This window comes from Rhinoderma darwinii, chromosome 5, assembly GCF_050947455.1.
Source record: "Rhinoderma darwinii isolate aRhiDar2 chromosome 5, aRhiDar2.hap1, whole genome shotgun sequence".
Lineage (NCBI taxonomy): Eukaryota > Metazoa > Chordata > Amphibia > Anura > Rhinodermatidae > Rhinoderma > Rhinoderma darwinii.
Window position 1 is genome coordinate 252847790 of NC_134691.1, and position 15460 is coordinate 252863249.

The 15460-nt window shown below is 42.1% G+C and overlaps 2 protein-coding genes across 5 annotated transcripts in view; both read right to left on the reverse strand.

Moving 5' to 3' along the window:
* GLI3 (GLI family zinc finger 3) overlaps positions 1–15460 on the reverse strand; it is a 220718-nt gene that overhangs the window by 165440 nt on the left and 39818 nt on the right. The window lies entirely within an intron of this gene.
* On the reverse strand, positions 7707–9626 carry LOC142652884 (uncharacterized). The gene is made up of 3 exons (XM_075828578.1): positions 9152–9626; positions 8748–8901; positions 7707–8624 (listed from the first exon to the last, which is right to left on the reverse strand). Exons 1-3 carry the CDS (start codon positions 9333–9335, stop codon positions 7886–7888), a joined length of 1077 nt encoding a protein of 358 aa, XP_075684693.1. The 5' UTR covers positions 9336–9626; the 3' UTR covers positions 7707–7885.

The window sequence follows — 15460 nt, forward strand, 5'->3', positions numbered from 1 at the left end:
ACCCCATTCTGTTGCCCAATTTGTCCTTAGTGCGGCAATACCCCATTTGTAGTGATAAACTGCCGTTTGGGCCCATGGGAGGGCTCAGAAGGAAAGGAGCGCTATGTGTTTGTTGGAGTCCAGATTTTGCTGGATTGGATTTCGGGTGCCATGTCGCATTTGCAGAACCCCAGAGGTATCAAAGCAATGGAAACCCACCAGAAGTGACCCCATTTTGGAAACTACACCCCTCAAGGAATTCAAATATGGTTGTTGTTACAATTTTGACCACACAGATTTTTCACACCACCTATTTGAATTGGGCTGTGAAATGAAAAAAAATTCATTTTTTCCAATAAGATGTCATTTTTTATCAAAATGTCTTATTTTCACAGGGAACAAAATACCCCATTTTGTTGCCCAATTTCTCCTGAGTGCAGCAATACCCCGTTTGTGGCGATAAACTGCCGTTTGGACCCATGGGAGGCCTCAGAAGGGAAGGAGTGCTGTGTGTTCTTTGGAGTGCAGATTTTGCTGGTTTGGTTTTCGGGTGCCATGTCGCATTTGCAGAGCCCCAGAGGTATCAAAGCAATGGAAACCCACCAGAAGTGACCCCATTATGAAAACTACACCCCTCAAGGAATTCATTTATGGGTAATGTGACCATTTAGACCCCATAGTTTCTTCACAGAACTTATTTGAATTGGGCTGCGAATTTAAAAAAATATATATTTTTCAATAATATGTTGTTTTAGCTCAAAAATTCTTATTTTTACAAGAAATAAAATACTCAATTTTGTTGCCCAATTTGTCCTGAGTGCGGCAATACCCCATTTGTGGTGATAAACTGCCGTTTGGGCCCATGGGAGGGCTCAGAAGGAAAGGAGCGCTATTTTTTCTTTGGAGTCCAGATATTGCTGGATTGGTTTTCGGGTGGCATGTCGCATTTGCAGAGCCCCAGAAGTATCAAAGCAATGGAAACCAACCAGAAATGACCCCATTTTGGAAACGACACCCCTCAAAGAATTCATTTCTGGTTGTTGTGACCATTTTGACCCCATAGTTTTTTCACAGAACTTATTTGAATTCGGCTGGGAATTAAAACAAAATACATTTTTTCCAATAATATGTAGTTTTGGCTGAAAATTTCTTATTTTCACAGGGAACAAAATACCCCATTCTGTTGTGCAATTTGTTCTGAGTGCCGTAATACCCCATTTGTGGTGATAAATTGCCGTTTGGGCACATGGGAGGGCTCAGAAGGAAAGGACCACCATTTGGCCTACTGGGGATTTTCTGGTGCGAAGTCATGTATGCAGAAGCCCCTGAGGTACCAGTACAGTTGAAACCCGCAAGAAGTGACCCCGTTTTAAAAACTACACCCTTAAGGCATTCATCTAGAGGTGTAGTGAGCATTTTGACCGGAGACATACACCCCATAAACTGTAATGTGGGTTCTCCTGGGTAAGGCAATACCCTACATGTCGCTGTTATCAGCTGCCTGGGCACACAGCAGGGCCCAGAGGGGAAAGGCGAGGGGGGATAAGCTGTGCGGAGTACATCATGGTAAGTAAAATTGGGGTAAATTATAAACCAAGGGATGTATGATAAATTTTAAAACACTCTTTCATACAGAGCTCTGGTTTTTCGGGACACGTGTCACATTGATATATTGTGTCCTCCCTTATCCCCCTCTTATAGCAGACTTTGCACCTCTTTTGACTTTTTCCCTTCTTGCCAGTTTGGGGAACTTCTCCTGGTAATTGTTGTCCTGGTACGATGCGTGTGGCCTCGCTTCCAGAAGTACTGGGTGCCCCCCCCCCCTTCTTGGTCCCTAAAGATTAGGTTCTTCAAAATCACCTCTTGAAATTCCAGGAAAGTTCCCGTCTGGCCTGTACATCGACGTAGCACGTACGAATTGTACAATGCCATCTGTATTATGTGAACGGCCAGCTTCTTATACCACACCGCATGGCGCTGTAGGGCTTCAGGACTTGATCTGACAAGTCCACCCCTCCCATGTACCTATTGTAGTCCAGGATGCAGTCTGGTTTGGGGGTCTCTGTACTGGTACCTCGTACTGGTGCATGGGTACTGGTGTGGCCATGTATTGTTGTCAATACAAGGACATCTCTCTTGTCTTGTACTTGACACACAATATGTTGCTGCTAGATTGTGCCCAGCTCTCACCCCTTCTGATTGTTTGCCCTGCAGAGTCTTAGGGAGGCCTCTCAGATTTCTTCTAGCAGTGCCGCATGCCTTAGGACTGGAAGCGAGGCAGTTGAAGAGTGGGACGCTGGTATAAAAATTATCCAGGTAGAGGTGGTGACTCTGGTCCAGCAGTGGGTGCACCAAATCCCACACAATTTTTTCATTAACTCCCAGTAAGGTGGGGGAATTCTGGGGGCTGAATACTGGTGTCCTTCCCTTCATATATCCTAAATCTGTAGGTATACCCTGATGCACTCTCACATAGCTTATACATCTTCACGCCATACCTTGCCCTCTTACCCGGCAGATACTCGCGGAATTGAACCCTCCCTTTAAAATGTACCAAGGACTTATCAATAGAAATACACTTCTCGGGGGTGTATGCTTGGGAAAACCGGGCACTGAAACGGTCTAATAGGGGTCTTCGTTTATACAAACGGTCAAAACTGGGGTCATTTCGGGGTGGGCACGGCTCATTATCAGTATAATGTAAGAAGCGAAGTATTGCCTAATTTTTTATTTTTTTAGGTTACAGTTCAGTTCTGAAGTTGCTTTGAGGGGCCCATATATTAGAGACCCCTATCAAACGCCCCATTTTAGAAACTAGACCCCTCAAAGTATTCACAACAGCATTTAGAAAGTTTATGAACCCTTTAGGTGTTTCACAGAAATTTAGAGCAATGTAGAGATGAAATTTACATTTTTTTTTTTGTCAGAAAATCCTCTTTATACCATTTTTTTTATAACACAAAAGGTTTTATCAGAGAAACGCAACTTAGTACTTATTACCCAGATTCTGCCGTTTTTAGAAATATCCCACATGTGGCCCTAGTGCGGTAATGGACTGAAGCACCGGCCTGCGAAGCAAAGGAGCGCCTAGTGGATTTTGAGCCCTCTTTTTTATTAGGTACCATGTCCGGTTTGAAGAGGTCTTGTGGTGCCAAAACAGTGGAAACCCCACAAAAGTGACCCCATTTTGGAAACTAGACCCCTTGAGGAATTCATTGCAGTTTTCTTGGGGTGCATGCGACTTTTTGATCAGTTTTTATTCTATTTTTAGGTGGCGTGGTGACTAAAAAACATCAATTCTACTATTGTTTTTTTATTCTATTTTTTTACAGCGCTCCCTGTGCGCTATAAATGACATATTCACTTTATTCTGCAGGGCGATACGATTACGGCGATACCGGATGTTTATAGTTTTTTTATGTCTTATGAAGTTTGCAAAAAATCATTCACTTTTTGTGTTACCTTATTCTAAGAGCCATAACTTTTTTATTTTTCCATCAATAAAGCCGTGCGAGGACTTATTTTTTGCGTAACGAACTGTAGTTCCATTCAGTACCATTTTTAGGTACATGCGACTTTTTGTTTTCTTTTTATTCCATTTTTGGGAGGTGAAGTGACCAAACAATTGTGATTGTGGTACGGTTTATTATTATTTTCTTTTAAGGCGTTCACCGTGCGGGATAAATAACGAAATAATTTTGTAGTTCAGGCCGTTAAGGACACGGCGATACCAATTATGTATAGTTTATTTGTTTGTTTATATATTTTTATTAATAATAAAGGACTGATAAGGTAAAAAGGGGGATTTTTACTTTTAATACTTTTAAAACTTTTATTTTCTTATTTTTACACATCTTTTTTTTTACTTTTTTTTTACTTTATTACTTTGTCCCACTATGGGACTTGAGGGCACGAGGCCCTAATCGCAATTCTAATACACTGCAGTACATGCGTAGTGCAGTGTATTAGAACTGTCAACTACTCACTGACAGCAAGCATAGTGGGTCCTGACTTTGTTCTGCTTGAGAAAGGCTCCAGTGGACGGAGCTGAAACGTTGCACGGGCAATAAAGTACCCATTTTTTCACTTGAACCTTGGAGTTGCTACTCATTTTTCGATTTGTATATATATATATATATATATATATATATATATATGTAGAAATTACCGCAGCACTCCAAAAGTTGATTTCAAACAAAGATGTGGTTTATAATTCCATGTTTCAAAGACAAGCTAGGTTTCAGTCCTCTAAGGGTATGTTCACACGGCCTATTTACGGACGTAATTCGGGCGTTTTTGCCCCGAATTATGTCTGAAAATAGCGCCTCAATAGCGTTGACAAACATCTGCCCATTGAAAACAATGGGCAGACGTTTGTCTGTTCACACGAGGCGTAATTTACGCGCCGCTGTCAAATGACGGCGCGTAAATAGACGCCCGCGTCAAAGAAGTGACCTGTCACTTCTTTGGGCGTAATTGGAGCCGTTATTCATTGACTCCAATGAATAGCAGCGCCAATTACATCCGTAATGGACGCGGCGTTCAAGCGCCTGCACATGCCGTTACGGCTGAAATTACGGGGATGTTTTCAGGCTGAAACATCCCCGTAATTTCAGCCGTTACGGACGCCCTCGTGTGAACATACCCTAACAGGGCCTTTTTCAAGATAAAGTGACATGTGAGAGGACTGAAACGTAGCTTGTCTTTGAAACATGGAATAATAAACCACATCTTTGTTTGACATCAACTTTTGGAGTGCTGCGGTCATTTCTACATATATCTATAGGACCGTTTGGATCAAGGTCAGAATCGCATAGCACCAATTTATACATTTACGAAGTGCTGCTTTTTTCTTCTACCTTTAATAAAGTTCCAGATGTAATGCTATAATAAGTTATATTATTGCTTACACTGTTTGCATTTTTTAATGTATAACAATATATGACATTGTATTGATTTTAAATTTATGTATTAATCACTCATTGATTGGGACTACTTTGTTTAGCCCCTATATATGTTACCATGTTTTGCACTGTTCGGTATGCTTGAGAAAGGCTCATTGCACAGAGACTAAACGTCGCACGAGGGCTATTAAAGCTATTTTGTCACCTCGACATTGGAGTGCTGCCTATTATTGGATGTCTATTGGATATGGAACTGTGATCGGGTTCCCAAGGCGTGCACCCTTCTATACTTTTAAAGTTGATACCTTCAAAGCTGGTGCTGCTGGACGGTGGAGTTTCTATATCTATATATAGATATATATATATCTATATATACATAATAGTTGCCATGTCCATGTGAAAGTGTAATATTTAAAGTAAATCATCATGTAACTTACATCATTCTATAAAAATTTTAAATAACATTTTATCTTTCAAATGCTTAAAAAAAACATATTATTCAGGATGCTCAATCCAGAGTTAGTGAAGTAAACCATAAGCTCTGCAATTAGTATTGAATATTACTGTCCCAAACCAACTACTCTTTCCAGAATCGGTAACCAACCATCCAATAAAAGAACAGCTGCAACATGTGTGTGTTGGCACAGATGCTTGGCATGTGCCAGCAGGCAGTTTGTTTATTAAATACTTGCGCATTAAGAGGCTGGAGTAGTTGTGGGTTAATACTATGACACCTGGTAAATCTCTGTTAGGGGAGATTCACACGAACGTTGCGTTTTTGCGCGCGCAAACAACGCAGCGTTTTGCGAGCTTGTCAGCAGCGTGGCCAATGCGTTTTTGAACGATGTATGCGTGTAATACGCGCGTAAGACATGCGTTTTTCCCGCGCGTGGAAAAAACGCACTCAGCTGTTCTGTTTACGCCAGGCTTCAAAAGGGCCATTAATGCAATACCCCTGCTTCATCTGTGCACCTGTGTTAATTCATTTGTGTGCTTTGGATGCAACCCACTGTTTCTACCAGTATTTTAGTGAAGTTTGTCTGCCAGACTGCATTGATGCCACCTAGCTCTCTGGCCCGTGTGCTATTAGCATGGATGATATCCCGTAGGTTTGGGCAACGAGGTAGCCCTCTACGGCCACACCGGCGGAGATCAGGTAGGATGTGGGTTCACCCAATAGTGGCCCAACGCACCTCTAAAGGGCATTTTCATATCCTCTTTGCTGACCTCCGTCGTCACCCTGAGAAATTTCGGGCCTTTTGCCGCCTGTCTGTGCATGCCTTTGATATGCTGCTGGAGCTGGTTCGGCCTGGAATAACCTATCAGAACACAAACATGCGACGCTGTATTTCCCCCGAGGAGCGTCTCCTTCTGACGTTACGGTATGTGCAGTTTTGTGAGCCAGGTTACACCTTTTTTAATGTCCTTAATGTCCTAAACTAACATGTTTTCTTTGTGCTTTGCTTGTATGAATTTCTGTAGTTTTTTGGCGACCGGCATTAGCTACCATGCCCTTCATTTTGAATTCCTAATTGGAGTCTCCACTATTTGCGGCATTGTCCCAGCAACCTGTGTGGTCCTGTGGCAGAGATTGAAGAGCAGCGTGATCCCTCAGCCTACGGCCCAACACTGGCTTCGCATAGCGCAGCAGTTTGAACGCGACACCCAATTTCCTAACTGTATTGGTGCACTCGATGGGAAGCACATCCGTGTGCAGAAACCGCCCCACTCTGGCTCTCGCTACTTCAATTACAAGCAGTATTTTTCAATAGTTTTGCTTGCGTTGTCGGACTGTAATTTCTGCTTTACCATCGTGGACATCGGGTCCTATGGCAGCTCGGCGGATGCACGCATTTTTCGCTCATCTAGAATGGCACAGCGTCTAATGTCCAACCAACTTGATGTCCCCGAGCCTAGCATCCTCCCTGGCACCAGCGGGCCACCCCTTCCTTATGTTATGGTTGCAGATGAAGGTTTTGCCCTCAGCAAACACGTAATGCGGCCATTTGCGCGGAGGGGCATGGATAACCGTTGGCGCATTTTCAATCAGCGACTATGCAGAGCACGGAAAGTCGTGGAATGTGCCTTTGGCATCATGACCAGCAAGTGGAGGGTCCTGATGACATCAATGCAATTGTCGCCGTCAAATGTCACATGCGTGATCAAAGCCTGTGTTGTGCTGCACAACTTTACCCGCATCAATGATGCCGCTCATGATGTGGAATATATGGGAACATCTGCACCCACCACCAGCCTGAGCCAGGCTGCTCGGCCTGGCCGGCCACCGACATGTGGGCAGCGAGTGCGCCACCAATTTGCCGAGTATTTTGCCAGGCAGGCTTGAGAAGTGACCTGCCAGAACGCTGCCATTTGAGTTGTGGTGAAGTTAATCTTATTTGAGAGAACGTCTGTTTATCCCTCAAGGCCTTTTTTGGTGGGGGGGGGTGTGGGGGAGGGTTAGGGACTCGCAAAACTTGAGGCCCCTTGACGTGGGTTGCGAGCTTAAAGCTCGGTAGGCGCTTGGAATACCCTTTTTAGACGGCAGGAATGCATGGACATCACATCCTCTTGTGGAAACTATGTATTTCCTGCCCTATATGTATGTGAGCGTTTCGGGGGGAGTAAAGTTAGTTCTGGCCAAACACTAACTATACTAATTACAGCTGAGTTCCTGGTATTCCAAACCCCTTCCGAACAACGAAGACCTCAAAGATGTGGTGGAGAAATCTAATACCGTCACAACCTCTAAGGCAACAGCACCTCCTAGCGGTAGAGGCAGTAGAAAAGGTGTGCAAGGTAACAAAAGGATTGTCCACACAGAACTTCAAAATATCGAACTTTAGTAGTAGTCATGTTTGTGGCACATACTCGCCATATCAGCCAAATAAATACAGAGGCGGGAAAACATACCCGAACAAAAAGGTGCACCAACATGATGCATATACAACAAATTCCTAGCATTTCATCGATTTCTAACATGTGTCGGTAGAAAAAAAGAGCCCCTAAAGATTCTGATAGGCATGGGTCGGCGAGCTGTAACCCGACCGTTCCGCACCACTCTGCTGTACCCGGCCCTGAGGAGCCTGTTCCTGCACAGCATATTGGGGTTGATACTGCGGGTGGTAACCCTGAGGCTGCATGTGAGCCTGTAAACTTGGCCCAGGTATGGAGTATTGAGGAAAGTGATGGACTGGCCCAGGCATTGGGGCAGGGGAGAGGTATCTTGGGGCAGGAGGGTATTGCGCCATCTGCGAGAAGACGGGGGCAGGTTGGGAGGGCCTTGGCACATGGGCACGCGCTGAGGGCATATATACACTACGCCAGTGCTCCAGAGAAGTAAAGCACCGGCCTGGACTTAGCGGGGGTGTCGCACAGTCGATTAAAGACAGCATATTTATTTGCAGCCGCACCAACCTATCCTCTGGTACCCGCCGCATCAAAGGTGCCATGCTCCGGCAAAAAAAATCGTGCTGGTCCTCATCGGCTGCACGGCGCAGGTACTCCAGAACACGGGCGTCAACCTGTGCAGCTGCGGGTGGGTTACCAGGACGTCTGCGGCGGGGTGCTGCTTGTCTAGGTGCTACTTGGTCCGGTTGTCCTGCTTCAGGCGCTGAGGCGACTGGACCAGGATCCTCTCTAGTGGCCTCCGGGGTGAGGGCGACCAGGGGAGCAGCGGCTTCGGACGCCTGGCTACACTGGGGCCGTGCCTCCTCTTCTGAAGCATCCAGAGTGTCGCTAGTTCTATAATATAGGGGACACGTCAGTTGAGGAAACAAATGTCATGTGCAAACACCAAGGCGTTTTGGGGTATGTAACATGTTTGGAGGGTGACGTGGCCACAAAGGGACAACAACGAGTACTTACGGTCGCATGTCCATTATTTCCCGCAGGAACAACAGCTGGTCGTAGTACATGTAGCGCCGTTTTTGGGGACCACCATCTCCGCTACGGGCGCCGGATCCATGTTCTCGACGGAACTGGTCCCTCGAGCTGCGCCACCGTCTCTTTACATCGTCCACTGTATGATGAATAAGAACACATCATTGATTAAACTCAGCAGATGTGAGTGCGCACACAGACAGTGCATGTATAAACTGGTGTTATTAAACACACGTCTACACAAGAACAAGCCTAAGTTGATGATACTATATATAAAGATGGCACTGAACCGAAACGTTGGCAATGACAGGCAATTATTCAGCAGGGACGCAATATCCAATATGGATGTCATTATACACATCAATGGCGACACACAGATATCCACTCACCAATTTGTAGCCGGTCACGGGTGCGGCTGTCGGCCCACTCCTGCTCAAATAGCGCCTCTGCTATCTGCTCCCATGCTGCCTCCTTCAATGTGCGGTCATGGTACGACTCCGCATGGGTGTTCCAGACCTCCGGCCGCTCCTGAACTAACCGAATGAGCTTCCCAACATCCATCTGCCGAGGCATGCCTGCAAAGTGCTTGTGGTGCTTTTGCAAACGGTGTGGCCTCTTTTGCAAAACCTGCTGTCTAACCAACTTCCTGCTTTTCTGCTGGTTTCAACTAGTTAGTTCAAACTCATTTGCATTGAGACAACGTGTCCTGCGTGAAAAACGCGCGTTCGCAGCTGCTGCCAGCGTATGACATGCGTGATTTTCACGCACCCATTGACTTCAATGGGTGCGTGATGCGTGAAATACGCAGAGTTTTTGAACCTGTCGCGTATAGTACGCAGCGAACAAACGCTGCGCAAGAATCACGCACCGTTTGAACTGCCTCATTGACTTCTATAGTGCTGTGCGTGATGCGCAGAAAATACGCGGCCTGCACGCGCGCAAATCGCGCTCGTCTGAATCCCCCCTTATGGTGATTGCCAAAATGACAAGTTAAGGAGCTTTGTTTTTTTTTTATGTTGCACTAAAAAACAAATAAAGACACTAGAAGGAATTAGCATATATCAAGCCTGTGTATACTGAGCTGCATTACATCATTACAGAGGCTCAATTCATATTGTTATAAAACTTCTCTCAGTTCTTTCTTTCATAGGAAAGAGCTACTGAATCACTCCAGGCCACTTGGACCATTTTAGTCTCACCAAGCAAAAGCAGCATGAACTATATGGTTATCTGAGCTTGTTACCATATACCATATTAAAAGGTGTCATTTGAAGCTCCTGGGCCCCAATGCAAAATCTGTAACAGTTAGATAATAGAACTTTGCACTACTAATTTTATACTACGAACTTTTGGATCCAAAAAAATAAGAATAATATTACCAAATTTAAGACCCTATTAACACTTGTTTTTAAAGACCATACTAATACATTATATGAATAATGACTAGTAAAATGACTGAAAGTGACTGCAATTTTTAGCCTCCTAGATTTGAATAAGGAAGCATTGTGCAGCATGCTATTGCCCCCTGGTAGAAATATTATGAAAAAAATCCACCCTCTTAATATATAAGAATAATAACTGGAAATGGCCACACAGGGTGTACAACACCAAACTATTAAAATCATAAAGAGGAAAGAAAGGGGAAGTGTATGGTCATTCAGATAAGATGTAACTTTTATTAATTCACTTAAAATGATGTGCAAATAATAGGAATGTCAGTCATCTACAGTAAAGCAGAGCATATTGTGGGTAGTATAATATAGCCCACTCGATTATCTACCCCTTATACCTAATAGACAGGGGAGTGCTTTGTAATATGTATAGCAGCCTTCTCTCCAACGTTTTCACCTCCGGTAAGTATCAAGATCTTGCCAGCACTGCAGAGAACTGACCCCTATTGTATACAGTATATACTGTATTCAGTGCTTGTGTTGCGTCCTGCCATGCACTATAATTTATATATAGTTTGGTCAGTTTATAGTATATAAGTGAACACGTGGACACCCAGTAGCTAACTAGTTTGTATTAACAACTAAGTTGAAGCTTTTCCGTACTGTATGAACAGTATGGCACATGAAGATAGTAATTGACCGTTTCTGTATTGAAATGTCCCTGCCTGTTATTTGCTTATCCTTAGGTGACACAGATTCAGAATGGAAGAACATCTGACACACGTTTGGCTGGTTTTCCCAGCTTCTTCTAGGGGCCTTTTAATGTGCGTGATGCACAATCTATGAAGATCAACTATTACTGATCTTCTTTTTAATTCAGATAGGCCAAAAATATAGTTTTGAATGCCCGGAAACAAAAAATTGTCCCGATAACTAGCCAGTGTGAATGGGCCTTTAGTTATTATTTCAGTCACCAATATGTCCATCTAGCTAAACTACAGGAAATGATTCTGGGATGGAGTGAGATAAGCACTATAGAGAGATGCATAGACCAGCCACATGTTTGCCATCAATATGTTGGACAAACTGTTGTCCCTTGTAAACAGACTGATGTCATTAGGCTGTGAAAACAGCAGGGTTCACTTTCATGTGTCCCAGGAAAGTAACAGCAAACCCCTACAGCTATTCATTATCTGGGCAATCATCTGAGATGGCCATTTAGTCAGTTAGGTTTTGCTAGGATGGGAGCAATTTTTACATAGGAAACTGTACCCATTGTAGATAAAGTATATTCCTACTATTCCCCAAAACAGGGTTCTCTGATCAATCACTATTTACTATTTATTGATGACTAGCGTAAAAAAATATATATAAGGTCAGATCCAAAGGATCCAACAATTGAGCCTATTTACACTTTGGATAAGAATGATCACATTTCATATTTGTAAGATTGTAGTTAAAATCACTTTGTGTAACTATAACTCAATATACGCATTGAGCGCCATATTAGCATTGGTGTCTGCTTTGTCTACAGTATCCTAGCAAATTTGTTTTAGAAATAATAATAAGGCTATATTTTCTTAATTCGCAGATCCCCAAATGGTCAGTGTGCCCACTTTTCCATGATCCCAAGGGGAGAGCTTTACAATATAAATGCCCAACAGTAGTACATTATTTTACATTAAAACCCTGCAGCGGCTTTTATTTTTCTCCATCATATTCATATTATTTTGATAATCTTAAAGGTATTAAAATCTCTGAATGTATTCAAAAACTGTTTACCTTGACGTTTTATTCATATTTTTAGTTCATATGGAAAGATTTACTTCACCCACCTGGTCACATTACTTTTTAAGAGCAGACAGATTTTTTTCTCCCCAAACCTTGAAGAAAAACAGCACTTTTTTTTTACACCACTTGCTACATGAAAATAATATGTAGACAATCTTTTATGTTCAGCATCTACCAACCTATTACCAGAACACAAACTATGTCTTACAACAGCAATAAATATTTTATCTCACAAGCACGCTGCTACAAAAGACAGTCTGATTAACATTTCTTTGCAGAAGATGCACAGCATATCAGAGAAAAAGGGGGGAAAAAAGAATCTACATTTAAATGGCAAGACACAATAAAGTGTGGCACAAAAGCATCCTCAGACATTCACTTTAGAAAAAGGCATAGGTGAAAGGTTTGATTTATGTAGACTTTAAAGAAGTAGTATATTGCTTTTGTTACAGGAGAATTCACATCGTACTTGCATACTCACCTTCAGATGAGGACGATACTTTTTAGACATCAAGAGTTGCGGATGGTACAAGATTAAACATGAAGAGTCGAGGATAGTACAAGGCTAAACATGAAGGGATGAGCTTGGCACAAGGTTAAACATTAAGGGTTGAGGATGGTACAAGGCTAAACATGAAGGGATGAGCTTGGCACAAGGTTAAACATTAAGGGTTGAGGATGGTATAAGGCAACCATGAAGGGATAAGCTTGGCACAAGGTTAAACATTAAGGGCTGAGGATGGTACAAGGTCAAACCTTAAAGGGAAGGTGTCATAAAATATTTTTTTAAAACCAATATTTTATATATATATATATATATATATATATATATATATATATATATATATATATATAAAAAATATTGCTTTTAGTATGAAATTATTTTTTTTATTTATTTGTGTTTTTTTGTTCTACATATTTTTTTTTTTTCTTACTTTTACTTCTCTATGGGGGCTGCCATTTTTTTTTCATCTCTGTATTTGTTGAGGTTGGGGATGGTACAAGCTTAAAGAGGCTCTGTCACCAGATTTTGCAACCCCTATCTGCTATTGCAGCAGATAGGCGCTGCAATGTAGATTACAGTAACGTTTTTATTTTTAAAAAACGAGCATTTTTGGCCAAGTTATGACCATTTTTGTAATTATGCAAATGAGGCTTGCAAAAGTCCAAGTGGGTGTGTTTAAAAGTAAAAGTCCAAGTGGGCGTGTATTAGGTGCGTACATCGGGGCGTTTTTAATACTTTTACTAGCTGGGCGCTGTGAAGAGAAGTAACATCCTCTTCTCTTCAGAACGCCCAGCTTGTGACAGTGCAGATCTGTGACGTCACTCACAGGTCCTGCATCGTGACGGCCACATCGGTAGCAGAGGCTACAGTTGATTCTGCAGCAGCATCAGCGTTTGCAGGTAAGATCGACTTACCTGCAAACGCTGATGCTGCTGCAGAATCAACTGTAGCCTCTGGTGCCGATGTGGCCGTCACGATGCAGGACCTGTGAGTGACGTCACAGATCTGCACTGTCACAAGCTGGGCGTTCTGAAGAGAAGAGGATGTTACTTCTCATCAGAGCGCCCAGCTAGTGAAAGTATTAAAAACGCCCCGATGTACGCACATAATACACACCCACTTGGACTTTTACTTTTAAACACACCCACTTGGACTTTTGCAAGCCTCATTTGCATAACTACAAAAATGGTCATAACTTGGCCAAAAATGCTCGTTTTTTAAAAATAAAAACGTTACTGTAATCTACATTGCAGCGCCTATCTGCTGCAATAGCAGATAGGGGTTGCAAAATCTGGTGACAGAGCCTCTTTAAACAAAAAATTTGAGGATGGTACAAGAATAATCGCTTTCGGTGAGCAGATAAAATGATCATTGCCATTGGATGTGGAATCAATCATGACCTCTGCCACAGCTATGACAGTGTACAGAGTGTAGCATGTAGACAGAGAAGACCACATTCTGGAAACCGGGATTGACTCTTTTTGCACTGTGGTATCTTTCTCATCACCAAAAGTTGTTTTTTGTATATATTTATGTATCTTTGTATGGGCTTTTTTATTTATATGCCTGGAGTTTGTGTTCCTCTATATATATTTTGTCTTAAAATATCTATTTAAAAAATATATATTATTATTTAAACCTGTTTTTAGCTAACTAAAAAATATGTGGAAAACGCCAGCCACAAATACAGGTGTAAAAAAGTCATACGTGGGTGAGCGTGCCTACCCTTTGACCTGGCTGAATGTGATGTGCGGCCCTTTCATATCGTCAAGGCCACATCCCCCACAATATGTCAGGCTGACCATCACCGCTTTAACTCTTTGTTTGTATGTAATTCTCTACTATAATGAAGGGAAATACATCAGGAAAACTGCGTATCAGTCATAATTGAAGTTTCCTATTGCTGCTTTAGGAACTTTTCCTCAGCCTGATTCTTAACCACTACCAGCATTTGAACGTAACTGTATATCCAATTTAGCGGCGTCAGACTCTGTGGAGACGCCATCCGCAGTGAGTGATGGCTGTAATATATAATCAACATCCCACTGTGACGGTCGAGAACAGAGTTACCTCCTGATCCCAGATTTTTAACCCCTTAGATGATTAGACAGAGGGAGGGGGCTGATGGGTTGCTATAGCAGCCAGGGGCCTAGTGTGGGCCCCAGGCCTGCCTTAGCTGTATGTCTATTAGGCCATGCTGAAGGCATAGACTAAAAGATTGCCTTTCAGTTTGTTACTGACAGGCAATTAATGCTTAAAGTATACTAAGTATACCAAAACATAATTTCAGCCATTAAATAATCGCAATGTGAAGTTCCCTAGTAAGACTAAAAAAAGAAATTAAAGGCTATGTACATCTTCGAAAGTTTTTTATATATATGTATATATATATATATATATATATATATATATATTAAAATGTCTATCAGTGTAATTGGTGCAATTTTCAAAATACTTTTTATTAAAAATTATTTTTACTTTTTGAGATACAGCTGCTTTGTATTCTGTATACAGAGAAGCTGTACCTGAATCCGTCCGGCACTGATGGGTTTAGTGAAGCGGGTCCTGCGTGTCGCAGAATTGCTTTTTTTCTATTCTTCCCCCAAAAGTAAAATAATAAAAGCTAATCAATAATATATGTTTCCCAAAATGGTTCTATTTAAAAATATGATCCGTCCTTCAAAAAACAAGCCATCATATGGCTACACAAAAGTTATGGCTCTTGGAATGCAGTGAAATAAAAACCAAGTGTTTTCATGAAATATTTTGTGCAAAGTAAACCATAAAATAAACGATACATTTTTTTTCGATCGTCATAATGGTACCGACCCATAGAATAAAGGTAACAGGTTATTTATCACGCGCGGTGAACGGCCCAAAATTTATACCGCAAAAAAATGGCAGAATTGCTGTTTTCCCATTCTCCTTCGAAAAAGTTAATAAAAGCTAATCAATATGTTAAATGTACCCCAAAATGGTACCATTAAAAAATACATCTCATACTGAAAAAA